We start from the raw sequence: 25,643 nt of genomic DNA on the forward strand, positions 1-25,643 counted from the left end.
ACCTGCCAAGACAGCCTGGTTCAAGAACTGCACTGAAAAGGGAAGAATTAAGCCTTAAAGCTGAGGGTATAAAACAACCCGGTTTCAGTGGAGCAAAGCACCTCCAGAAGGAGTTCTGTTTCATACAGAAGGATCTAGATTAAAAGGCAGCAACAGACAAAACTAGAAATGCCGTAACATTTTTGCTACCAGAATTGCTTTCTTGTTTGCTAGGAAGGCTGAATGCAAAATAGCTTCTGAGAAGTAGGAGTGTGGCATGGTAACAGCAATTAGGAGTATTTTAATGATCATAACAAAAAGTTCACAAGCAAATGACACAATGTATTAAGTAACTTTTACTAGGTTGAATGTAAAACAGAGGCATCAGACAATCCCACTTTTACTTTGCAGCTGATCTCACCGGCAAGTCCTAGGCTTAGCTCTCCAGTGCCAAGCCTGGCACGTCCAGCAGGCAGCAACACGTCATTACCGTTGGGTGGAGGTGAATGAACCACCTTCGCTCCTGAAGCTCGAGAGGGACCCTCGGACAGTCTGCCAAAGGTGGGTGGGTGAATACAAGTTTTACTTTCTCGCTAGACTCCAATCAAGACACCACACCTTGTGATGGTATCTCTGTAATAAGAAAACAACCTTAAGTGCTATTGTGTCACTGCACACGAAGCAGGCGGGTGACCCGGCAAGTCAGGGTTTCGTTCGTGGTGGCGGCAGCGGGAGCATCGCTTCTGCACGGAGCCCCCAGCTCCCTGCCCCGGCAGCTCTGCGACCACCAGCGGCAGCCACCTGCACGGCGCGGCCCTGCTTGCCCCTCTGTGCAGCACTGCTTTTAATGCACTAGCATGGCCATTATTAATACAAATCCAGAGCAGAAATAATGTCTCAGTTGCATTAATATGGTTACAGCAAACGTTGATAAGATTATATGTATTTTACTTCCAAAGACTTGCCCAATGCTGCATGCACGGGTGTTCAGCAGAGCTGTTTTCTCCTGCCACTCCTGCCTTTTCCCTCAATTGCACTTACATTGTCCACCTCCAGCTATAGAGACTGTGTCTGGTCTGCCAAGGCTCTTCCAGCCTAAAGTATTATTATTATTTTAAATATATGTGGGTCAAGGAGACCTGGCTAGATTTAATGCGTTCTCAAACAGACTGGGAGCTATTCTCTCTATAGCATCACCCGCTAGTTATTATTTATTTCTAATACGAATTAATTCTGAGTATTCATCACAGGTCCAGTCAAAATAGACCTCAGCAATTTTATGTTTAGGGATCAAAGAACTGAACCTTCTTTCTCAGGTCTTCAAAATGAGCAGAGAAAAAGGCCCTGTCTTAAATGTACGAATCGCTAGGATGTACCAGATATATCTCCTTAAATAGGAGCAGAAAAAAAAAGGCCCTGTCTTAGCTGCGTGAGTCACTAGGATGTACCTCAAATATGCCAAAAAAATCTTCAGTTCAGATCTGAGAAAGACATATTTCTTGGCTTTGTTTTTGATACATGCAGTTCTTGCACATTCTTGTGGTAGCAACTAACATGTTGAGAGACTTTCTGATGAAACCAGTGCTTTGGCCTAAAATGCTGTGAAAGCAGTGCCCAAGATCTGGCCTTTCAAACCCAACCCCCTAGCTCACTATTAGCCTCTTACCATGATTTATTTGGCTCAGATAGAAAACCAAAGTTCGCCTTTAGCCCGAGACCTACCTTGGCATGCCTAGGCTGACCAGCCTGCGTGTGCAGGTATGCAGGGGAGCCCCGTGTGCACTGTGACACAGCGCCAAGGGGGGATACCCAACAGAGCTGGCCAGACAAGGTGCTCATGTGCACAAGGCACGAGCTGGACTTACACTGTCCTGTAATAGTCAGGTCTGCCCAGGAGCCCAGGCCACCGAAGGCTCGGAAGGGCAGCTGGCTGCCATGCAGAAGCCTCGTGCTTCGCTGCGGGCCTCAGCTGCGCCCTTGCAAACACGGGCTGTGGATCCATGGGACCTTCCTGCCTGCAACAGCACTGGCTACAAATGCACCAGCGGCGTGTGCACCGCAAGAGAGGCAGAGGATGCAGCAATCCTGCTGGAGGGCCAGCGCGTGAGGATGTTACATGACTCGGGCTCTGGAGAGACACAGGACACTCCCGTGAGTCACACTTCCAAATCCCGCCTCCCCACCCCCCCCAAATCCCAGATGATCCAGCCCTTCTGCAAGGTCCTTGTTGTCAGAAGAGCAATGAATGCTCAGAAAAGGCATGTGATTTAGCCCTTGCCTCAGCACCACTTGAGTTCTGTGACATAGACACAAAACCTAGGCCAAGAATTTAAAAAGAATTTTTTAAAAAAGGGGAAAAAAAAGTGTATTTGAAATTATGGTCAGAAACAAACAAACAAAACCTCTTATCCAAACAAATCCTAGTTAGATCTTGGGTGAGACCATGTTTACAAAGGTTTAGTCAAGCAGCTTGCTTAGAGATACTTCTCCAGCCTTAGCATAACACTAACCAGCCTGGACAAGTGCTACTAGATAACACCTCATTAAAACGCTGTTGTGGTATTTATTTATAGATAGCAATTTATATCACACCCATCATACACACCAATCTGGCAGCTGTGACAGCAAACCAGACTTCTTCTCCCACAGTACCCTGCCCAAATCCACCCCATCTCCCCGCTGCTGCCCCAACCGATGCAAATGCTTCCCGCTTGGTGTCTGGCATACATGTGGAGTGACACCACTGTCCTTAGGAGAAATGAACTTCTCTTGGTCTGCATTTATCCAGGCCCACAGGCATCCTCCAAGTGTGCGGGTGAGTATCAAGATGCCACAGCCCCATCAAGAGCTGGACACACAAACACACACGTCTAGGGTGCTTCGTAGCTAGGCGAAGCTTAGGTACCAACAGTCCTCAGACACCTCGGGATAGACTCGCAGCTGACGTGCATTTGCAGGAGAAACCAGGTGGCTTTAAAATGCACCATGGCTAATAGCAGAGAAGCTTCTCTGCCTGTTGTGGACACGGGTGCAATAACCACCTTGATAAACTACCTTACATGAAAGCACAGGGTGAGTCTTCACTGGAAAAAAAAAAAAAAAAAAAAAAGACTGTCAAAAAGAAAAGAGGTTAGATGAGGTAGCTGGAACTGCCAGGGGCAATCTGAAATCAGTTTACATTAGAGCAGGTTGCTCTTGATTTTGCTACAACAGTTGTCACGCTTGGTAAGAATAACAAGCTATTCATACAGCAGCACCATTGTGCAGCTCAGCACGGGCAGCCTAGTGGAAATAAATACATGCACACGCACTGGGTCGGATGGGACAAATTAGAGAAAGGAGAAAAAAAAAAAAAAAGCAGTAATTGATGGTGCAAAAAGTTTCCATTTCAGGAATCTGAGCATGCAGTTGTTTCTAAGAGACCCTTGTCAATAGAGAAGCTGATGGTTTACCCCTAATCTTCAGTTTGGATTGAAAGGTCTGCATATACATCCTTCAGTAGCTTCTGGTCCTTCCCACTATCTGGCCCTTCAATCTCCGGCTTTTCTAATACGTTCAAGCTCTTGAGCGATCTGGAGTTCCACCTTTGTGCATGCCCAGAACTGCCCCAGGCTTGACAGGGCCAAGCAGCTCAGCCCATTTCACACCTAAGTCTGATCGAGATCCAGAAACTGGGTGTTGCTTTGCCTAAATCCCCTGAGGGATTGATCAGGGATTATATGTTACCTAGTGACTGTTTCATGTAAAATGCATAAACAGTCTTGGGAGCAGAGTCCAGAGCCCAGAACTCCCATGTGAATGCTTTAACCATTAGGAAAGACAGTCACGCTCTCCCGTGCGCACGGGCTTTCTGGCCCGGTGACTCACCCGTGCATCGCTGCGGAGCGGCCCATGCCGGGCGGGAAGCAGGCCAGGGGTGTCCAGCTCCCTGCCCTGTGGTCTGGGCGTTCAGCTGCAGATGGAGGGTGGCTTCAAACACCCAGAGGACAACAGTGACCTGCTTGTCCCTTCCTGGCAATCGGCGTTGCAGATGGACCGTCCTTGCTGAGCGCTGCGATGGCAGGGCTGTGCTCACCAGCACAGGAGATGCGGGCCTGGATCCCCCCGGCAGCGGCACCCAGGGCTGTGGATGATCCTGTTGTGTCCTTCAATCAACTGGTTGAGTGTCCCGGTCCTCGTGTGGAGGTTCTGGACTTGCTTCGGACACGCTGGCTCCCGTGCGAGACGCTGGGCGCTAGAAATCAGGAATCACAGAGCTTACCACTGAGATAACAGAGTCTTTTTGGGTGTAACTTTGAAAATGTAAAATTGCACCTGCAAATGGCTACAAGGTGCAGCCTGGCATGCAGGTCCTGGCCAACACAGTGTGGAGTTACATGAGTTAGTGTGTGCTAACGGAGAAAGTCTATATTGCTACAGAAGGATAAAGCTGCTCTCCACCCACACCACACTAATTTCCACAGGTTCCCTCTTAACATGTGACGGGACCTTTTTCTCTTCCAGAAAAAAATTTGTTTTCTAGAACAAGTTTGAGGGGAGAAGGAGGGAAATGGATCTGTGTCATATTAAAAGAAGAAAACAATTATATTTATTTGTATTTAGATAATGATGAAATAGTGAAATACTTTCTGTACCTGTTTGCAGTGCTCATAGAGACATTTTTTCACAAACAGAGAAATTATTTTACCATAAAAAAAAGCAGAAATTGTGATATTTCTCTGAGCCCCTGTTCAATGTTCAACTGGATAAGCTCCCATTTGGACAGAATTCATGAAAGGTTATAATTTGGTCTGGTTGACTGCCATTTTTGCTGCACGGATAATTTGTTCTAATAGAAATTGATAGTACTAAATACACAAATACAAAATACACAAAAATATTTTGGAAAATGCCACGATTTGTTCAGAAATACAAAGCAAAATCTTTTACACGATTCATTTACTGCAACAACTGCTGCAAGGGGCACTTCTCCATTTGCTGCAGTGCTCAGAAAGCTCCTTTGGAAATGGCTCTGTGGTCCCAGCACAGGACAAAACACTTTTTAAAAGCACTCCATGGCTTCCTCCTCTCCCAGGTGCTGGGAAAGAAGAGCAAAGCTGCTCAACCTGCGCTCAGTCCAGGCTGTGGAGGCAGCATCACCTTCTGACACCTCCCAACAACAAAAATGCTCTTCCAAACTGTGCATTTCAGAAGCTAAAACAGAGCAATTTTGCTAGAGACCTCAGTCCCAAGACCATCATTAGGCATGACGGAGCTACGGACACTGCAAGGCACATGCAAAAAGGCCAACGCCTGTTACCGCAACAGCGGCATTTATTTTTATTGTGTCATTTGTGCCTGTGCACTGATCAAATCAAAGGAGCTGATGGGCAGGCTTTGCACAGGTGTCTAAAATAGCATAGCCTCTATATAGAGTGTGGGCTAAACCAAAGCAAAACTTTGCTCTGTGTCTCTGGGCCCCTTCCACGTGGCTCTGCAGACTGTGGGCAGAGTCTCTCACGCTAGAGGGGCTGGAGAGACTGCATGAGAGCAGGCTGGTGGGTCAAGCCATGGCACTCACCATGTCACAGGCTCAAGTGCAGCAAGGCACAATGTCCAGCGGAAAACAGAAGGATTTTCTCCCCAAGGCTGTGGCCTGCCAGGTGCACAGAGTGCTCGGGTAGGGCCAGCCAGGGCTAGTCACCACACTGAGCCCAGGCCGTGAGGGCGGCGCGTTTGAGCAGCCGCAGCGTCGCAGGGCGCTGCAACCCAGTACGCAAAGCTGAGAAAATCAATAACAGGTTCGGGGAAAATTAACAGATGGCAACGGGGGAAATCTCCCCAGGTTTTTCTCCCCTTGCCTGCCATAATGGGCTACTCATGCGCTTGTGAGGCCACCTGCATGTTTTCCCAGACTTCTGGTCACTGGTTGGAACCGAGTGTGTGTCCTCACGCTGCAGCCCTGGGCTTCCTTCTCTTTCCATGCCACTCATTTGGGCATGAAGGATGCACAGTCCTGAAGCTCTTGTCCTGATGCTAGTGAAATTTGGTGTGGGCTGATGACTAGTGCTCAGTACTGGCTCCAGGGGATACTAGATTTCCCACCGTTTCAGTAGTCATCTGGTATTGCAGGCTTCCCATCCCTGTGAAAGAAGAAGTAAATCCTCTCTGGCCTTTACCCGTGTGTCAGTGTCATGAAGGACTCCTTCAGTTCACCAGTAGCTTGGAAAGAGCCCAGAAGAAGACAGAGCGTAGGAAAGAGCACCAAGGGACGGGAGCGGCGTGCTCTGCGCCCGGGCATGCGCTGCGGCGGGGACATGGACAAACAAACACCACATGAGCAGCGCTCACGTGCAGGCGCAGGTGGCATCGCCGCTCCGCGAGGCCGCCAGCCCGGGCACCTTGGGCTCTGCCCGCCGCGGCCACGTGCTCCTCGAGCCATGGCACCGCCGGCCTCTTCACCCTGCTTACCCTGGCAGCTCTTCGCCCAGCTCTGCAGCTCAGCCAGCTCTCATGAGAGCGGCACCGATCCCCTGTCCTCCCTGCAGAGCCACGTGGGGCTCTGGATTGTAGCCACCCGTGACAGCCTGGCACAGACACAAAGGGTGGCACCAACCCTGCTGCTTTCCCCTGGCCGTGTGTCCTCCCCTCCATGTCAGCAGCACCAAACAACAAGAAAACTGGAGGCAGGAGGGCTCCAGGGCACCCAAACTGCTTCCTTTGATCCAGGAGCAGTGATGCTGCTTCCAGATGCTTAGAAACACCCTGCTGCAGAAATTATCATTTCATCCCACTACCAGCACCATGGGTGCATCCCGGTGCTGGGAACAGCCGCGCGGCACCTACAGGGCCTCAGGCCAGTGCAGCTGAAGAACGTGAACATTGAGGGTTGTGGATGAGAGGTGGTGGTCAGCTGGCAGCTGGCACAAGCACTGCTTTCCTGATAAGCACTTTAGGTGGCTCATAATTAATGGGAAAGCCTCTTCTAGTGAATCCTGCCTGCAGTTAGGAGGTGCAACGCAAAGGCTGGGTCTCAGCCCTCTCCTAGACTTGTGCAGGGTGGCTTAAGACAGCTAGGACTTAGAAATGACCATTCGTTGCCAAAAGACACTGATGGGCAGGGGCCGTGAGGCATCAAGGGCCCATATGCTCAGTCACTCGGGGGAAAGACATTCTCCAGCAGCCACGTTTGGATTTTAACTGCTGTCTGTGGGCCAGGTTCAGCGACGACGTGGGTGGTTTTGTAAGGCACCCATCACGGCTTAATGGGGTGGCTGTACACGGGCCAGCCACACCACAGCTCCCGCTGGCACATCTCCACAGCGAAGATGCGTGGATCTGACTGGGAGGCCAAAGGAGAATTTCCCAGGAGATAAATAATGTCCTAGCTGATATTTCAACCTTGGTTGCCTACAGTGTCCTAAGACAAACAGTGGCAAAAATATGAAAGGGCTTTTCTTGTTGAGGTTGTTTCCCAGCTACAAATCATCCCTATAGGTTTGGAGATGTTGAAAATAATCTATGAGAATCTATAATATTTTTAATTGTTATTTTTGTCCAGAATTGGTTTGGGAATAATAGTGATGGCAAGAAAGCTTGGCCAGACTATTTGTTACAGTAAAGCTGTGTTGTACTTTAGATTACTTATTAACAAACAGCAAATGCGCCTCTGCCTTGACCTTTTTTCATTTGAGCAAATATACTCTTCCTGCCCCTTGTAAACAGCAGTTACTGGTAACTGAGTCATGTACCCCCTCACATCACTGAAGCTGTTAGATTTTTGTTCATCTGTGGTAAGGATTTTAGTTAAAATGAGTGTTGCCAGGCTCACTAAGGTTATTAGCAGTAGTGTTAGTCATAATAACACCAGCAGCAATATTCTGGATCACCAAGAACCTGAGAATGTCTAAGCACTTTAAAAATACTAATTAACAAAATTCAGTAGGTCTAAGAAATCTAAAAAAAAAAAAAAAAAAAAAAAANAAAAAAAAAAAAAAAAAAAAAAAAAGAAAGAAAGAAAAATTACCCTTTACTCAGAGCTGGAATACTGAAAACTTGGCACCAAAATGAGCAAACGGGCCAGTGTGGGAAGCTTCAAACACTGAGAGTCTTTGGGTGTTGTGAAAAGTCAGGTACTCCGTGCTCCTGGCAACACTGCCAGCCTACAGCGTGTACTGGGAGCAGCAGAAGTCAGGAGGGTTTGGGAAGGGGAGCCTAAAGCAGAGGCAAGGGCTGTGCTTTGGGTAGCTGTGCTGCTTACACTGGCCTGGCCATGGACTGGGTGTCCTCGGCACCTGGATCCATGAACCTGTGCCCGGCCCTTGGGAAGAGCCCACTCCCAATGACCACCACTGAAGTACCAAGAATGTGCCGAGAGCCTATGCATGTTTTGTGCCAAGGGACTACGGAGACCCACCCCTTGGCCAGCTTTTATAGCACCTCTTTCCAACGGAGGAGACAAACGCCCGCAAACACAGGAAACCCCTTTGCAGTAGCCGATGACTAATTGTCCTGCCTAATTATTTTCGCGACGTCTCTCCACCTGTACTGAGGTCCAGTGGAGGTCAAGCTGGTGCCCAGGCGTTCACAGCACTCACCTCTCACCTTAGGGGTTTCTGCAGCAGCCGGCTCCCAAAGCCATTCTGAATCACACAGCATCCGCACTGGGTAAACAAGGTGAAAGTTTCATCCAGATGCTCCACCAGTCTCTGATGTCTCTGCAGCAAGGGGTAATTACTTATATTAATTACAGACTCCTCTAGGGTACATTATGTCACGGTACAATGTGGACTGGACATATAAACCAGGTGAGTGACTCTCTTGTTTCTTTAATTTGCTCAAAAACTTACCATTTGTAGGCACAGAAAGGACACAGGCAAAGTCAATCACTGCTTTGTTTGCAGTCAGGATGACGCAGGGCCACGAGCAACAGCCTCATCATTGGGAGATCCAGGGGCAGGTCCTCACGCTGACACAGAACATGCACGTGCCTTAGAGCACGCCATGTAGCTCGTCTGTCCCTATCTGTAAAATTAGGATAATGGTGGTTAATTCATGTTAGAGCCTGAAAGCTGCTGAACAGACAGAAGAAGGGAGGCTATTTCCATTGAGTCTTAATCAATCAAGTGTCTTCGAAGAGTTGCTACAAAAGCTGTGTCTAGACTGACTCTCTATGCCATGATCATTGGTCATTGCCTGGTGGGCATCTTTCCGCTCTGCAGTTCTGCTCTGTGATCACTGGCTGAAGCTGGTTTTCCCTCCAGCACTTCACTGCTCACTACTGTTCATTCCACCAGTCCAATCCATCAACCCCTTGCTGCTTCCTCAAGTAGCCTCCAACTCCTGCCTTGAACCACTGAGGTCCTGAAAAAGTCAACGCAAATACACTGACTTACTCTAGACACTGGGCACGGGCACAGGAAATCCTAAGAAGAATAACCAAAAAGGTTATCCCTTTCCTCACTCCCTGAAAATAAAGCAGAAGTTTTGAGCATAACAACTTTTATCCATTTGGTGAATATATCTCTCTAAAAAATATAGTTGTTTCCCTGAATATTTATCACTATGTGAGGTGGCTACTTTGCAGATGAAAGCCTGTGAAGAAATTCTCCAGGAAACTTCTCTTTTCTCTATAAATGTGCATGGTGAACAGATGCTCAAACATCACAGCTAAATTCATGCAATTTACTCCATTTAGCTCCATCAATTTCTTGAATCTAACTTCAGAGTTGGATTAGATGTTCTCCAACTCTGCAGTGGAATTTGAAGCATCTCCTTTGCTGACAATAAATCCCAGCATCTCAGAGGTTCCTTCACATTTCCTATGATACCTATTACAATCGTGAAGACGCAAGCCCCAGGGTTGACATTGTGTGGGATGTTGCTCCTGGGGAATGGCAGAGTTCATTTTCCTCCATTTTCCTTTGTCTCAGCTATTCCTCTGCAGAAAAACACTGGTGCCACAGAATTTTTCAGTCATGTGATGCCTAGGAACTTTACTGGGATCCCACACAGCGCTTTGAAGATCCGGGCTCTGTGTTTTATCCCAGATAGACTGTCTATAAAAGTCTCCAGAACAATTCATGCAGAGTCTCTGGCTTGGCCGCTTCTCATCCCTTACATGTTATCCTACAGCAGCAGCCGCCTCCGGGTCTGCATTCAGGAGGGGATGGAAGTGACACTGGGTCTCTTTGGGAGCCTTCCTTAGTCAGCAGATCCCAGAATATATAACACGAGTCCAGCAAAGTGGGGGTCTCTGCACGGCCTCCTGACATGGTGTTTGGCAAATGGGAGCAGGAAAAAAATCCCTCCCTGCCAGACTTGTTGGAGCTCAGGAGGGTTTCTGTGGTGCGAGGTCTACTCGGCTCTGGGCACGCACCCTTGGCCCACAGTGAGTGAGTGCCATGGAATTTCATAAGGTTTTTAGTCACTATCAGAGACAAGAAATCAAGGTCAGGATGCAGGGAGGGCTGCTGAGAGTCTGAGAAGACATCTCTGCAGAGGTGAACAGGGATCATCGTTGCTGGTTCTGCATCGCATGGAGGGAGCAATGCTACCAACGGGACAAGACCAAGGCACGGGATTGTAGTAAGGGAATTAGGGCCCTGGCAGGTTTCCGAGGTCCTGGACTACAGGATTCCCATGCACGTGGGAATGAGGTTCCAACGCAGGTAACGTGAGGAGTTGCATCACCACGGCTTGCTGCCTCCCTTCCCCTCACCACTATCCCTCCACCAGGCGCCTTGCGGGGCCGCCTGCTCCACACGGCCTGGCTGTTCGGCTGCTCCGTCCCGCTGCAGAGTGGAGCAACAGCTCGTGTCCTCACCCAACCCCTCTGCCCTTACCTTCGCCTAGGAACAACCCGAGCACCTGATCCCACGTTGTCGGCAGCTGTCTCCTGTGCTAAGTGCACGCTGGGCGATGCTGACGGGTGGCCAGGACATGCAGGGAGCAGAGCCCATGACCCCACGCGCCGACGCTCGCATAGCTGAAGCATGGGACCCGTGATGACCCGTGCCCAAGGTCTCAGCCTTCTCCTTCCCTATGGCTCTTCCTCGGAGATCCCCCAGCGGCACGAAGGGGCCGGGAAGGCTCCGGAAAGCGCCACAGCTCTGTGTCCTTTTCGTGTTTGTTTATGCTCTCCGAATGGGCAGAGGTCTGCGAAGTCGCTGATTCATCAACATATTTGCCATCTGTGGCCACTTCAAATGGAAGCTTGTTCTGACCCAAGGATGATTTACTTTTCTTGGCTCTTCATCTCTAACTGATGCTGTCTCCATTCCCTCAGACTTCGAGGGATTTGGGCAAAAACAAATATTATTGAATCTCTTGTGAAGTTGTTAACTCTAAACAGTGAAGTATTCAAGTCTCTGACAGAGAAGGAACAAACAGGCAAGCGTTACCCCTGGGAATGACTCCTCTCAGACTACATTCCTAGCCATTTTCTTCAACCCCACTGGTCTCCACATGTTTACGATGTCAGTTTGAACTCACTGAAGACAGGAGATCCTCTGCCACCCAAGGGCCTGGAGCAGGGTCTAAGCTGCGGGCTGGAAACAGTGGTTAAACAGCCAAATACTACACACATCCACGCCAGGCAGAACACGGCCACCTCCTCTCCCATCACCAGCAATGCTCCCTTTCCTCCTTCCTCACCTCAACCATCACTAGTACCTGGGTATTTCTCACAAGTAATTTTGGCTTTAGCCCTACTGCATTTCCAGCCTTCCTTTCTCCATGATGTCCTCACAATCTTCACTGCTGATCAACTCTCCCATTATTAATGGTCAGTCTCACCACGCAGAGCAAAGCTGTGGTCAGCAGGATCACCCGTCAGGGCATGCTGTGTGACACTACCGTGGTCAAGCAGCTGCCCCCTCTTCCCCCCCAGCTATGCCTTCCTGCTTGTGAAACTGCCCCCTTAGAACCAGAAGAACCCGCTCCTGGGTAAGGCCAGGAGAAATCAGCCTCAAAACGTTGTTATTAGTGCTGACACTGGAGTCCAAAGAGGTGCTGCTCAACCGCACCTCCCGCTAACGTCACAGGAGTGGAAGGTGCTTTGCATGCCTCAGTATTAGCCCAAGTGTTATCAAAGGCCAAATCATGACCATCACACTAAAATTTTGCAATAACGTCAGTTTAATTAGCAGTGAGAAGAAAAAAGTCTTCCCAGGCCAGGCGGCAAATTCTATGTTTCTCACGTGATTACTGTGAAATTACTGTCTCCATGAAATAACATCATAAGGCACATTTAATAAGCCCTGGAAGTGTTTATCAGAGCAGCAGCAAAGATCATGACAGATGAGCCAGGATCTTTGTGTATAAAAGAGATGAGCTTTAAGGAGTAATGCTTACAACAAGAGTTTGATTGATTGAACTCTGGCACTGACATCCAGGTGCGCGAAGGGCCTCCTCTCTCCATCACCTGTGCTCTGCGGTCTCTCCATCCGTCACGTTCAAGTTTTCTGCTTCCGTGGCTGCCCAGGGTCTCCTTCCTGAGAAGCTGCATTCCCAGAAATGAGGCGGCTGGTCCCGCATCCCCCAAGGAGCCAGGTCTGCCTGAGCGGCTCCGAGGAGGCCAGACGCGTCCCGAGGCTCCTCACAACCGCACTTCGGATCACTCACTGAGACACAAGCTGGGCCCCCGCCGCGGGATGGGGAGGGCAAACATCCGCTTAATGGAAGACACGGTTTCACTCTAAGAGCTTCACCCGGAATAGCGGACAAGCCGGCCCCTAGCCAGCCCCATGGGAAGTGAGAGCAGCGCTCGCAGATTGAGGAAGGCCTTGAACCTGGGTCTCCCACTTCCTCAGCAAATGTGCCAGAAGACAAGACAGTGTCTTAGAAGACCAGCCAGAAGGGAGCTCTGCTCTGTTCCTTGAAAGGTCTTTCTGGCCCTGTCCTTGTGGAGAAGACTCAGGGCTCAGAGTCCTCAGAGGACTCAATCTGGGGCCCTAGCTGACGTTTCTCGCTGGCCTGGGTGTGAGCTTGCAGGAGTCCTTCAGAAACACCTGTATTTTCAGTCTGCCTTCCAGACTTCACACCGGCTCTCTCTTTTGGATCCCGTTGTCACACGTGTAGGTCAGGTCAGGATGCAGCACCAAGGGCACGAGAGGGGCCACGCCGCTGCATGGACTTTCTGCTCCATGCCCAGGGACACGCGTTTTCCACGGCTACAACCCCTCTGCCTGGCTGTCCTGGCTCCCCTGACCACCCCAGTGCATGGGCTGCCTGGGCACCATCAGCCTGGATGGTCAGCAGAGCACCCGTCCAACCCCAACCCTTCTGTGACTCTTGATTAGAAGAGGGAGCTTCACTTCATCTTTGTCCTTTGGATGACAGGATGTGGCTGACGGAGGTCCTCTGAACGTGCTCTGCAGGAATTTGCCTTGACTTCTCTGTTTATATCTTCTGATGGCAAAGGATATTTTGAAACTTTTTTTTTTCCCTTTTTCTAAGGAGAATAGAAGAGTAAATGACTTGGCATTTTCACACTAAAGCAAAACTTTCTTTAAAGAGTACTGAATGAGTTCCACCTCATCTGTTTGAAAAAATGCATGGCTTTAAGTGTTATCTTGTAATAGTAACAACAAGAAAACAAACCTTCCGTATAAAACAAAGCAATAAAAGCACACCAGTTTCCAGTGCTGGCTGGTAATGCTGTGTAGTGTATTTTTAGGCCTGTCATAAAAAAAAAAGGACAACATAATACAACTTATGCAAGCTGTTTCTCTTGGCAGCTGGCACTTCCATTTCAGTGCAGCTCCAAAGGCTAAAGTGACTGACACCGCTCAACTAAGAAACCTTCACCGTAGCTGCTGCAGCCGCTGCCGAGTTCTGCTTTCGTGTTGCTGCTAGCGCACGGAGTTTCAGAAGAACTTTGGATTGGCTTGGATACAAGTCTAGCAGTGTTCTACAAATAGAAATAGCAGAAGAAGGTAGTGGAGCAAAGTAAAAATATGCAGTGTTAGATCACGGGTAGAGAAGCAGTGCAGACAGGAAGCCAACGGAAGGGGTAGGCAAGCTGCTGCTTTCTGCTGCTTGCAGGGCTTTTGAACGTGCTCCATCTCCAAATCCCTGACAAAATTCCCAGTAACTTGAGCCTCACTTCCCTCTTTCACATTAACATTTGTAGCCATTCGGGATATAAAGACAACTGCGTTAGGAAGGAGAGTGCTTGTTTTTCAACCTGCCCTTTCACAGCTGTCCCATGCATTACATAATAGTTCACACGGTCACCACATTATAAAGCTTCATCTCACAACGAGCACCGTGGGGCTGAACAAAGAACCGTGCATTTAAACCTCCCCGGCCTTTGGGGTATGTGTTTGTAATCTGGGCTCAGTATATTCATAGAGTGGCCCACATCTGAAAAGCTGGGTGCCTGCAGCAAGGCTTTGTTTATGCATCTAATGGCCTGGCTTTCCAAGGTGCAGATCACATCCAGTTCCTACCGAATCCTGCAGGACTTGCCACTAATGTGTAGGCATCTGAATATGGATTTAGGAGCCTAACTTCTGGCACTTGGGGTGGAAAACTTCTGCCAATAAGACTGCACAATCCTATTACCATGACAGCTAGAGAATGTGAGAACTCAGCAGTTTGGAATAAGGCGCCACATTAAAAATAGATTAAACCGAAAACAGCCCTTACGGCCTACGGCGCCCAGGACAAGTGTCTGCCAGCTGAAATGCCTTGTAGGTAACTGTTCACTAGTGAATCAGGTGCTGGCTGAAGGTGCCCACAGTTGCCTCAAGACACAGACAGATTTTTTTTTTCCAGAGACACTTTGTTTTTTTTTCTAGCACCATATGAAACTCAGCAGCTCCGACCCTGAGGGGATCCATGCAAACCTCCTGCTTGCTTTGGTTCCCATGGTACTCACATCCACCAAGTTTCACTTTGAACTGCCGGCTCACAAACCTCAAAAGTCAGTTTAAAGTGATAAACTTTGCCAAGAAGGGCTCTCGTTATAGTGTAGAACTGTACTCCTCTTTCTTTTAATGTAAGAAGCATTCTTCTAAGGTAAGAAACAACGGAGAAAACAATTTTCCAAATAGTGACCCATGAAAAGTATGATGAGGATCCAGTGCAAGGTGCTGGAAGGACTTATTTTCTGGTCCATTTGCAGCCCGAAGGTAGAACAAAGGGTGAGCTTGTTTCCCAGGCTGGTGGCCTTCTGCTAGCCAGGGACAAAAGTCACCTACCCCTTTGGCTCTTAGATCTGCCCAGCAATGACCACGGGGATTTGCTGACCTGCCAGCAGGCACTTACAAGAGCTGGTGGGGTTGCGTTTCAGTGGCTCTGTGCTTTCCTCTCTGAAAGCTCCCAGAGGACAGCAATGCTTTTATGCTCATTATATGCTGTCATTTTGCATGATCTCTCTCTCTTTTTTTTTTTTTTTTTTTTTTTTTTTAGAGAATTGTTTACATAGAGAAAAAAGTAACTTTAGTTTTCTGTCCCAATAATCTACCTCAACTTTTTTTTTTTTTTTTTTTTTTTTTTTTTTTTTTTTTGGAAGTAAATTCATAAAAGACCAAAACAAAACAAAACCCCCAAACCCAAAACTCAAACACCAAAGAAAGCTGAGGGCTGCTGCAGACATCACCAATGAATTACTGCTCCTTTAATTGACCAAGAGTCCAAAGAAGCCATAGCCCTGCCTGCTTTACAATAGCGATTTGCCACAGAGTGGTTTAAAGTCAGTGCCACTAACTTTACTTGCTGGGATTTTAGCTCATTTTCTTCCCCAGTCCCATGATGTGGTGAGGCCTTGATAGAGGCTTTTGCTGCTGCATCAGCATTTGTGGCCTAAAATAATTGTGACAATAGAGCAAATCTTTGGATGCCACTGCTGGGTTGCTTAAGTGCACGTAAGACCAAGCACAAGCCCAGGTTCCCAGTGCTCTCCTCCCCAGACCCCCAGCGCCTGATTCATGCATCACTCACAGACTGACAGCTTGGATTATAGTCTTACATAAAGACTGACAAATGACTTGCTCAAAGCAGACTGGATATATCCACATGTAGTGGCTCAATGTGCTGGAACAGTATTACAAGCAAACACCATCCAACTTCATCTTCAGCTGAGGACACTAACTCACTCAATATTGCAGTGCACTTGACAGATTAAGAAACCTTTTGTATTTTATTAGGTTTAATTCCCCATGTATCTCTCTGCACTTCATTTTTCCCTGCAGGATTTGGAAATGCCTTGCAACAAGAGGATCAAGAAAAGAAAAATATCTACCAAGAATATAACAGTCTAACTCTGCTCCTAAAACAATGCTAAGACTTCTGGGAGAGTATGGAGGATCCCTGTTTCTGTAGGATACAGGTGGTCTCAAAGCATCACTGACTGGGTTTCAGGAGAACAAATAGAACCAGCTAAATGATAGATGGGGATAAACCTCCCTCAAACTTTGCTTTTCAGAGATCTCCTGCTCCCGCACGCTGCACACACCCCATACATTTGAAGCTGTAGAACTCACCTTTTTTTTTTTTTTTTTTTTTTTTTTTTTTAAATACATAACATCTTTAAAACCTTACACTAGGCTTTACAATCCTAAAATACCTCTATGGCACACAGCCATGCTTGCAATACGTGGGTGGAAAAGCTGTCAGCATAGCGGAAAAAATATTCTGCTGAAACTCCAGTCTTTGCAGAAAGAGCTGAGTCACCCTTTCCCAGTTAAGGTGGCCCAGGCTTGTTGCCCTGCCTGCGCCTTGGGAGGCTGCCTGCTGCAGGCACCCGCTCTCCGAGGGCCACAGCCTCCCTGCACCTCCAAACAAACTCCAAACTTCCCGCTGGGAAGCACCGGGCTCACTTACCTGGCTCACACACACAAACTGCTGCCGACCCTCCCGGAGGCGTCGGAGCAGCTCCGGGAGCAGCGGGAGCATCGCCACATCGGCTCCGCGCCGGGAGCGGGGCGATCCGCAGCAATATTCCCACCTCAGGACCTGATCACACTTCGCGAGGCAAATGTTCTCCTCAGCTCCTGAAAATTAGTATTTTTTTTTTTTTATTAAAAAGCAAAATCATAGCTTCAAAACATAACTCAAATGCATAAAAGTAAAGGAGTGGGAAAGATCCACTCATTTATTATTCCCTCATTTTTCAAAGGCTCCTGATTTCTCAGTCTCTATTATTATTGTTTTGGCTGGGAGGAGAGAGCTGCCTATGAACCATTTATTACCATGTAAAATTACTGAAATTGTAAAGGTCTACAAATCATAAGTGCCAGAAGATTATAGACTGTACTGTTGTAGTTACACATGAAAACTGAAGCTCATTTTTAAAGGAACTCTAGTATAGCCTACACATTTTCGTCCCCAAAGTGCAAAAGTACAACATAATTTGGCTTGAAAATCTTTGATCCTTCAGCCTGTGTTTGAATCAGAATGCAAACTCTACCTGAAAAATTACGTTTATCCAAATCAGAAGAGTCTCAACGCATGTCATATATATATATATATATATATATATATATGCAATGATGTGCCAGGTTTTCAGCATGTACAAATAATTTTGCTATTGCTGCAGCAATAACATATGCTGATTAGCTGCAATGTACACATGCAGCCATGCAAATGCACCACTGCGAATCACAGCTGCCTACGGTGCAAGTTGATCACTGTAAGATGGCAATATCAGAAGTAATTTCTGCATTTTAAACCTCAGAATGACTCTAATTTTCCCTAAAAGCTTATTTGCCAGCTTTGTGTTACTTGCTAGTGCAAAGGCTACTGGCTGGTTAACTTGCATCTGTGGGTTTCCTCTTCCAGTGGGAGGATTTAATCTATATTGTACATTCAAAAGGGTGCCCAGAAATGTACACCCTACATTTGCGCTCTTCTCCCTCTCTGCACTGGAACGCACATTCCCAGGTGGGACACTGGGGATGGACCAAAAGGAAGAGGAGGATTCCCCTCTGCTGCAAAATTTTCTGAAGCTTTTCTTGCTGCTCTCGTATTTCACAAAACCCAGCAGTCCTCCAGCAGGAGCACTCCGCGTTTCACGGGAAATGACTCTGACTGGGGCAAAAATATGCTTTCCTAAATAAACAGATTATGTTATACAGCATGAAAGCTAAAAAAATAAAGTAGCCTCAGCACGTCTACCCGCCGAGCACACACACACCCCCTGGTTCTGGTTGGAAACCTGCTCGAGTGCCAGTGCCTTGAACAGCGGCTGCTCAACAGCTTTCCAGGGCAGCCTGCACCGAGCTGCATGGTGGCCCCGCACGGACCAAGGGCACCCTTGGTCCCTTAGGTGTCAAGGGCTGCTCCCTTAGGTGTCATTCGAGGCTGTTGTGCACGCGTGGCAGCCCGGCAGAAGGCCCTGCTAGGCTCGTGGTGCAGCCTCACAGGGTCCTCTGCTCAGCCCAGTTTCCACATCAGTACAAGAACCTCCTCCCAGCAGCAGGAACCCAAGAAAGAAGGTGGTCACAACTAGGGTCCTTCCGGGAAGTTCTCTACAAGCCAACTCATGAGACCTGGTGAAATAAATCAGTGAAAATAGATCTGTAATTTGGGCCTTGCAGAAGGCATCAGAAGTGCCCAAGCCCTTACAAAATATTCTTCTGTTATAAGCAAGAAATAAAATACAAATACCAAAATACATACGGTTAGATAAGTCCCAACATGTCTGCATTATTTGAAATCATCTCCTTTTGGCAAATCAAAGGGAAAAAGCAAATTTCACTCAGTGCATTAAATACATGAAACTCCTTCAGTCTGTTGCTCTTGAACTCTTGCAGGAATAATTCAGGTCATTGACACAGCACTGAGGAACATGTCCAGCTACTGAACCAAGTACATACACCAGGAACGTCAGGAAACATCTGTCACTGCTTAAAATTCTAAGGATTTAATCCATACAAGAAGAATAGTTCAAAAATGTTACAGCAGTATTACTCATAGCTGAAAAAGTCAGACTGCTTACGCCACTTGGTAATCAAATTACAAAATGATTTATACAAAAGTAAATGAAAAATATGAATGACATTCTTTGGCCACTCTATAAACCAGGTCTCACGATATATTCATTAGGAATTTTCCTTTGCAAAGGCCACCTTTTAAATTGCTTTTATCAGCTCAGAATACCTGATGTGATATTTGCAAATGTTATTGCTCACAGTGCAAACATAAAGCTGTATACCTAGAGCTTTATTTATTTGCATTAACCTATACATTCACTTAAAAAATAAGAACTTGATGCTTTCATGTGGTAATCATACATTGACTTTTTAAAATAAATGTTGCCAATGGACTTACACCTTCTTCACTTAGCAAGCCAAGCCATACAGCGGTGCTTTTAAACTGCAGTCTAGGGAATCAAATCCTATTTCTATTGCAGGCAAGAGCAAGTCCCCTTCTGAAACAGGTGGAGGTCTGTAACCCATAATAAGGTAGGTCACGAAAGGTTTGGTAGGAGAACTCGAGTGGTCCCATTCCTGGGACATTCACAAGCCAATACAGGAGGGTGGCTGATGGAGCAAAGCAAGGGCACTTGTCCATAGCCTTCCTGGTTGTGTTTTTGATGAAGAAAAAACATCTAAATGCCATTTTGCAAAAACATAAATCAACCACAAATACTCAATTTCAGCCTGTCAGCAACATTTTAACTGAACTGGCAAAGGAACAAAAATATTAAAGTAACTTTTACAAAGTGAACATGATCCCCTAGTCCTCCGTTCTCTGCAGGAAACTGGATTCTGTTGCACTGAAGAGAGTCAAAATCTAGTGTATAAATGACAAGCTGATGGAAATAAAATGCGTGTGCGAGAGGGAACACAACATGCTTGTATGGGAGTGCTATGTGACACTGAGCTAAGAGCAGCAGGTTTGGCACCGGGCCCTATCCCGCCGTCCCTGCCGGGCTCTACTTACTGGTAGTGGCAGAGCCACCTCCTCTCCCCCCGCACCACAGCACGAACCATGCCGGGGATCCAAGCAGTATCCAAAGCCCAAAATTTACTTGGTTCTTGAAGCTCATCTACAACCATGTGTATTAAAACAGCGGAGGGGAAACCTGGAGTGAGAAAAATCAACATACAAAAGCACCCTGGTATTCAAGGATGCTCTGAACCACTTTGAGGCATTTATTCAGTCCCCCAAATCCCTAGATTTTGACAGAAAAAAAGTGGGTTGAATGCCTGAAGAGAAGCTAGCTCCTAAAGGTAGTTCTCTTGCATCACGTAAATCATCAGAAATCACAAGAACACCGCTCAGAACAGATGCTGCACGAATGCCCCGCTGCAGCCACTCGTCCCTGCCGCTCGCGAAGCCGCAACCAGCAAAACCTCCCCCGCTGCCTCCGACCCGGCAGCCCAGCTCCGAGGGAGAAACCCAATGATCACAGTGCTAGGCTAAGGAGGAACACCTGAAACACGCACACGAGGGAAGATATTACATCCCTGTTGATAGGGAACAACTGCTAGAACCTCATCTGTCCCCTGCTACACCAAAAATGCAGGTAGCCAAAGGCAGGGTCTGCAGCATGGGCCCAATTCTGTTCCCACTGCAGCCAGTGGCAGAACTCCAACCTGTTTAATGGGAACAGCAACAAGCTTTCTATCTACTTAATATATAGAAAGATATGCATCTCCTCTTTGACATATTTTGGGCTCAGAGCCATTGGCTGACACTTGTTTGGTTCTCTGTATGTACATGACTCATAGGATAATATAATGCCTGATTTCCATTCTGCCAGACCTGTCTTTCTCAGTGGTTAACTATTAATTTGAGAGGCAGGATGCAATACTGCAGTAAAACAGGATGGTGTTAAATTAAGCAAAATACACTTAAATATTGAAAGTGAATCAGATTCCTTTGTGTGAAGGCTCCTTTCCATCTGATGATCTATCCATATATCTCTTAAGACATGGGGCTATTGTTCCTGCATTGAGTGAGATTTTGTGGAGCTCCACCAAACCAAGGAGCAGGCAATATAGCGTAAATGCATTACCTCTACCCTACCAGGCTCAACCAGAAACCTGATAATGGCCTTGACATAATAAAGCTTTATTCCAAAGAGCTGCTGATTTTTATTTCAGTTTACCTACACACAGCTGGGTTCCTCTGAATATACAAGTGTTCAATACATTACAACCACCTGTTGATCTTCCACAGAAATGGTAAACTCTTCGGGAAAAGGTCTTTCCCTCTTCAGATCCATTAGGTCCTGGTCTAATCTGGATACTAAACACCACCATAAGAACAATGAAAATCAAATATATATAATGATAATGTAATGCAGATTAGAAGGAATTATTTGAACAGATTTTCCAGTCTTTCTGAAGTTCATTGTGATACATCTGTTGCCACTGAGTGCTGCCTTTGCTTTAAAATGCCTCAGATGTGGCAGAGGAACTCGCACTGAAGCACAGACATCTCCATGCAAGTGACATGTGTGTGTGTAATTCCATACATACAAACAAGGATTTCATTACTGTGGAAGAAAGGGAAGCTCAGAACCAGAGCCGTCACCTCACTTGGTCAACACTATTTTGCCTTACTGTTCTACCACCTGAGAGCCACGGGCCCGTTCCTTTAATCGACCAGACACTCGCCAGCGTTCGCAGCAGACGTGGGCTCAAACCAGCACGAGTGCAGCGCCGGGGCGCCTCTTTCCTGCTAGCAAGAAGCACCTTCCTGCACCTGCCTTCGGGGAGGACGTCGGCGCAAAGCGCTGCAAGAGCCGTGTCCCATCTTCCAGCCACCTGCGGCAGGCAACAATGCAGGCTCCTTGGCGGTCCTTCTGTTAGAACAGGGAGAAAAAGACACACAAAATCCCTGAGAAACGCTCGCGTCCCTCCCTGCGGCCGCTCCTGGCTGAGGACGGGCTGCGGTCGCGCGCGACGTCTCAACTCTGACCGCGCAGTGCGGCAGGCGGCACCTCCCGTCCGCCCCGCGCCCGTGAGGCCCCGTGTGGCCCGAACACCTGAGCCCCTGGGGAGCGGGCAGGGCCAGCCTAGACAGGAGCGCTGCACCACGGTGCTTGTCACGTTGCAGCGCGACGGGCAGATGCTGGGAGCACCGCAGCAGAACCAGAAGATGTCCCCAAAAGCCATTCCACTGTCCGGCTACTCCTAATGTGTGCGCAAACACCACTGAGCAGCCGGGCTCACAGGCCACTGCACGGACGGGGTTTGGGAGGTCACACACGGCCTCCTCCACGGCCATAACCCAGGCAAATGTCCCCGCACAGCTCGTGAGGTCACCCCCACAGCAGGGAGCCGGCGTGGAGCGCGAGCGGCCGCTGCGCCAGGCGCTACCTGAGCTCGTGCCCGTTGCTCGCAAAGGCGGCACCGTCGCAGAGAGGGCAGGCGCAGCCGCCCCTGCACAGGGGCTGCGCAGGCAGAGGACAGCGCTGCTCCGCTGGCAAAGTCATCGTCCCCGGGACGCGGGCAGCCCGTGCTCTGCACGCCCAAATGCAGCAGCCGACGGCTTCGCTTGTGGTAGCGGGGGCTGCCCTCACAGCACCTTACATAGCACCTGGGGGTGGAAGAGGTGAAGAAAATAAAAGAAAAAAATCTACAAACTAGAACCTGCAATCCTGGGTCAGCTGCCCCACATCAGGAGCACCCCAGGCACCGTGGCAGGGTGCAGGGGCTGATCCCCCCGCACCCTTGGTCCCAGTTGTGCAGGAGTGGGACGCGCCTCCAGCCTCGGCACAGCAAGGCTGGAGAGGGGCCTGACCCGGCACAGCCCGCGGGCCCAGGCTGGGCGGCTTTGCTGAGGACAGGGGTGCACTTACCGCCCGGGTGCCAACAGCGCAGGTGTCAGCGCTGCCTTTTGGGCTTGTCCAGGCTCTGCCTGGCGCCGTGCGGGGACACACTCCCCAACGCAGAGCTGCCACGTGGCCGGCGGGACCCCACGCAGGACACGGGTGCGGAGCCCCACGGCGTGCGCGTTACGTTCGGCAGCCCAGGCCCGCGGGGCCGGGGCAGAGCCGGGCCGGGCCGGGCCGAGGCCGCTCCGGACCGAGCCCCCGTCGGGAGCGGCGGGCGGGCCCCGCTCGCCCTATGGCCGCTGGCCCCGGCCCCCAGGCCGCGCCCGGCCCGGCCGCAGCCCCCGGAGCCGCCCGGGCGCGCGCGGAGCGCGGAGGCGGCGCCGCCGCAGCGGGAGCCGGGGCGGGCGGAGCGGGAGCCCCGCAGGAGCTGGAAGCAGAGCGGGAGGCGGAGGTCGCGGTAGAGAATATGCACTTTATTTATGAATGTAACCAGCGCTTCCACAACATTTATATGCAGTTCATACCCCCCCATTAAAAAAAAAAAAAATAAAACCAAACCACCAGTGTGTGTGCATCCACATATAGGTGCGCATCCACATATAGGTGTACAGCCCACACGCACGCACGCACGCCTCGCACACGCACGCCGCGCTGCCCCCCGCGCCACTCACGCCTCCAACAGCTCCACCTTCTCGCCCGTCCGGACCGCTCCGGACTGCCCGTAGGACTGTGCAGCTGCAGCATCGGGCAGAAAGGCACCGCTCGGCCCCGGCGCTCGCTGGAAGGCGACGCGCGCGCTGTTTATTTGCCTCTCTCTGCCGGGGGAAGCTCCAGAGTCCAAAGGTGCCGGCGCCGCGCGGGGCCTGCGGCCCGGCCCGCGCCGGCACCGGGGCCAGCCCGGCCCCACCGGGAAGGCCACACGCTCACTCGCAGCCACCCACCCACCCACCCACCCGCACAAATAATAAAATAACGTTGCAGCACAAGGGCACAGTCTCTGTCACCAGATAAGAAAGTTGTGTGATGGCAAAAATCTAAGTAATGCAATAAAAATAAGAGTGTAGCTAGTATACACGGAAAGGCTTTCACATTACATGAGGCACAGCTCGGACAGACAGAGACTTGGAGAGGAGCTGGATGTCCTGGAATAAAGCAAAATACACTGGAAGTTCATAGTAAATACCCGCATCGATAGGTATTTATTCATTTGTGCTTCGCCATGTCACGACATACAGTACAAGACACCGCTGCTCTGGGCTTGCGGGAGGCGGCACCGCGCTGCTCCCCCGCGAGCCGCAGTCCTGGGCTGCCCGTGGCCGGGGGGAGCTGCGGGGGTCGCGGAGCTGGTGCGGGACAGTCCTGGGCGCAGCCTCTCCCGTGCCTCGGTGCTCCGAACACCGAGGTCCGCGCTGGGCACCCGCCGCCTGCGCCCGCGATGGCCCCGGCTTGGCCAGCGGGACCGTCCTGTGCCAGCCCGGCCAGGCTGTGCGGGGCAGAGAGCCCCGAGCTCCTGCAGCTTTTAAGGCACAACGTGGTTTGCAATGTGTGCTTTGTTATTAGTATTATTATTATTTACCCTGTGTAGACACGTGGGCTTTTTTTTTTTCTTCTTCTCCTCCTTCCCTTCGCCTTGCTCCTTACAAAACCCACCACGTTTTTTCAGCTTATTCGTGTGTCACCCCCTAAGGCACAAAACTCGTAATACTACTAGAGCTGCCTGGCTTCTTTGATTGGTCGTTAATTGTTCCAAACAAACAAAAATAAAAAGGAAAAAAAAAAAGCAATACTGGAAGAGGGGAGGCGGAGCGCGGCGCTCCGGGCCGGGAGGGGAGTCCGAGCGCGGAGCGGCCGCGGCTCTAGGCGCAGCTGCCCATGGCCTTGACCAGGGAGCTCTCGGGCAGCTGCCGGAAGATGCCGCGCAGAGTCTCGAGCTCGCGGCTGAGCTGCTCCACCCGCTTGCGCAGCCGCTCGTTGTCGGTGGTGAGCTCGAGCACCTTCTGCTGCGTCTCCACGTTGCGCTGCTTCGCCTTGTCGCGGCTCTTGCGCACCGCGATGTTGTTGCGCTCGCGGCGCACGCGGTACTCGTTGCTGTTCTTGTCCACTGTCTTTTTGGATTTGCCGCGGTGGTCGGCGGGCAGCATCTTGAGGGCGCCGGCGGCGGCGGGCAGCGCGCCGGGCGGGTGCGGGTGGTGCGGGCTGGGCACGGGCGTGGGCGGCGGCGTGGGGTGCCCGGGCTGGAGGTGCATGGTGGTCTGCGCGCAGTGCGCGATCTGGTACTGCAGGTGCGACGGGTGCTGCGGCGGCGCGTGGTGGGGGTAGAGGGCCGAGAGCGCCGCCGCCTTGACCTCCTCCTCCTCGCGCGGCTCCTGCTTGATCACGAGCGGCCGCAGGCCGGGCGCCGCGATGCGCTCGTAGAGCGGGTCCAGCTTGCCGTCCATGTAGCCGGCCATGCAGCCGAAGAGCGGCTGCTGCGGGTGCTGCGGCGGGTGGCCCGGCGCCGAGGCGGCGGCGCCCGCCCCATGCATGCTGTGGAAGTCGAAATCCCCGGCCAGGATGGCCTTGGCTTTCTCCTGCTGCTTGCTGTGCTGGAAGAGGTCGGCCAGGAACTCGTCGTTGAAGGCGGCCGGGTCGATGTAGGCGCTGATGTCGATGGAGTTCTCGTTCTCGCAGATGTCGCCGAGCTCCGCGCCGCCCGCAGCAGGTGCCGCGGCCGAGGGGGCCTCTCTGTAGCTGTAGGCGCTGCCGGGCGCGGGGCTCTGGAGCTGCGCGTGCTGGCCGCTGCTCAGCGGGGGCCGCGACTCCACCTCGTAGAAGTTGGCTTGCTCCATGAAGCACCTACAGCGCGCCGGGCATGGCGAGGGGCTCCGGCAATCCAGCTTGCGGCGGGCGGCGGCTGTGCGGAGCGCGGGCCCGGCGGCACCGCGCGGCCCCGGCCCGCTCCGCTCCC

The 25,643-nt window shown here is 50.3% G+C and overlaps 1 protein-coding gene and 2 long non-coding RNA genes across 4 annotated transcripts in view; all 3 read right to left on the bottom strand.

Annotated features, from left to right (window-relative positions):
* Positions 1–411: 411 nt before the first annotated feature.
* LOC112945027 lies at positions 412–8,939 on the bottom strand. Its single transcript, XR_003248923.1, has 4 exons — positions 8,808–8,939; positions 8,556–8,675; positions 3,847–4,213; positions 412–612 (listed from the first exon to the last, which is right to left on the bottom strand). It is a non-coding gene; the product is annotated as an uncharacterized LOC112945027 (long non-coding RNA).
* Positions 8,940–21,055: 12,116 nt separating this feature from the next.
* Positions 21,056–22,838, bottom strand: LOC112945022. Of its 2 annotated transcripts, none has more exons than XR_003248919.1 (3): positions 22,721–22,838; positions 22,239–22,458; positions 21,056–21,718 (listed from the first exon to the last, which is right to left on the bottom strand). It is a non-coding gene; the product is annotated as an uncharacterized LOC112945022 (long non-coding RNA). The 2 variants fall into 2 exon arrangements; XR_003248918.1 differs by having other exon boundaries at positions 21,056–21,721.
* An 829-nt stretch (positions 22,839–23,667) lies between these two features.
* The window catches only part of CEBPA (CCAAT enhancer binding protein alpha), a 2,339-nt gene continuing 363 nt past the window's right edge, over positions 23,668–25,643 (bottom strand). The window contains exon 2 of the mRNA XM_026036558.1: positions 23,668–25,531. Coding sequence (XP_025892343.1) covers positions 24,553–25,524 — 972 coding nt within the window. The 5' untranslated portion in view covers positions 25,525–25,531 and the 3' untranslated portion in view covers positions 23,668–24,552. The remainder of the gene's footprint in view (positions 25,532–25,643) is intronic.

Source organism: Nothoprocta perdicaria, unplaced genomic scaffold, assembly GCF_003342845.1.
Source record: "Nothoprocta perdicaria isolate Ctin4 unplaced genomic scaffold, notPer1 scaffold_18, whole genome shotgun sequence".
Lineage (NCBI taxonomy): Eukaryota > Metazoa > Chordata > Aves > Tinamiformes > Tinamidae > Nothoprocta > Nothoprocta perdicaria.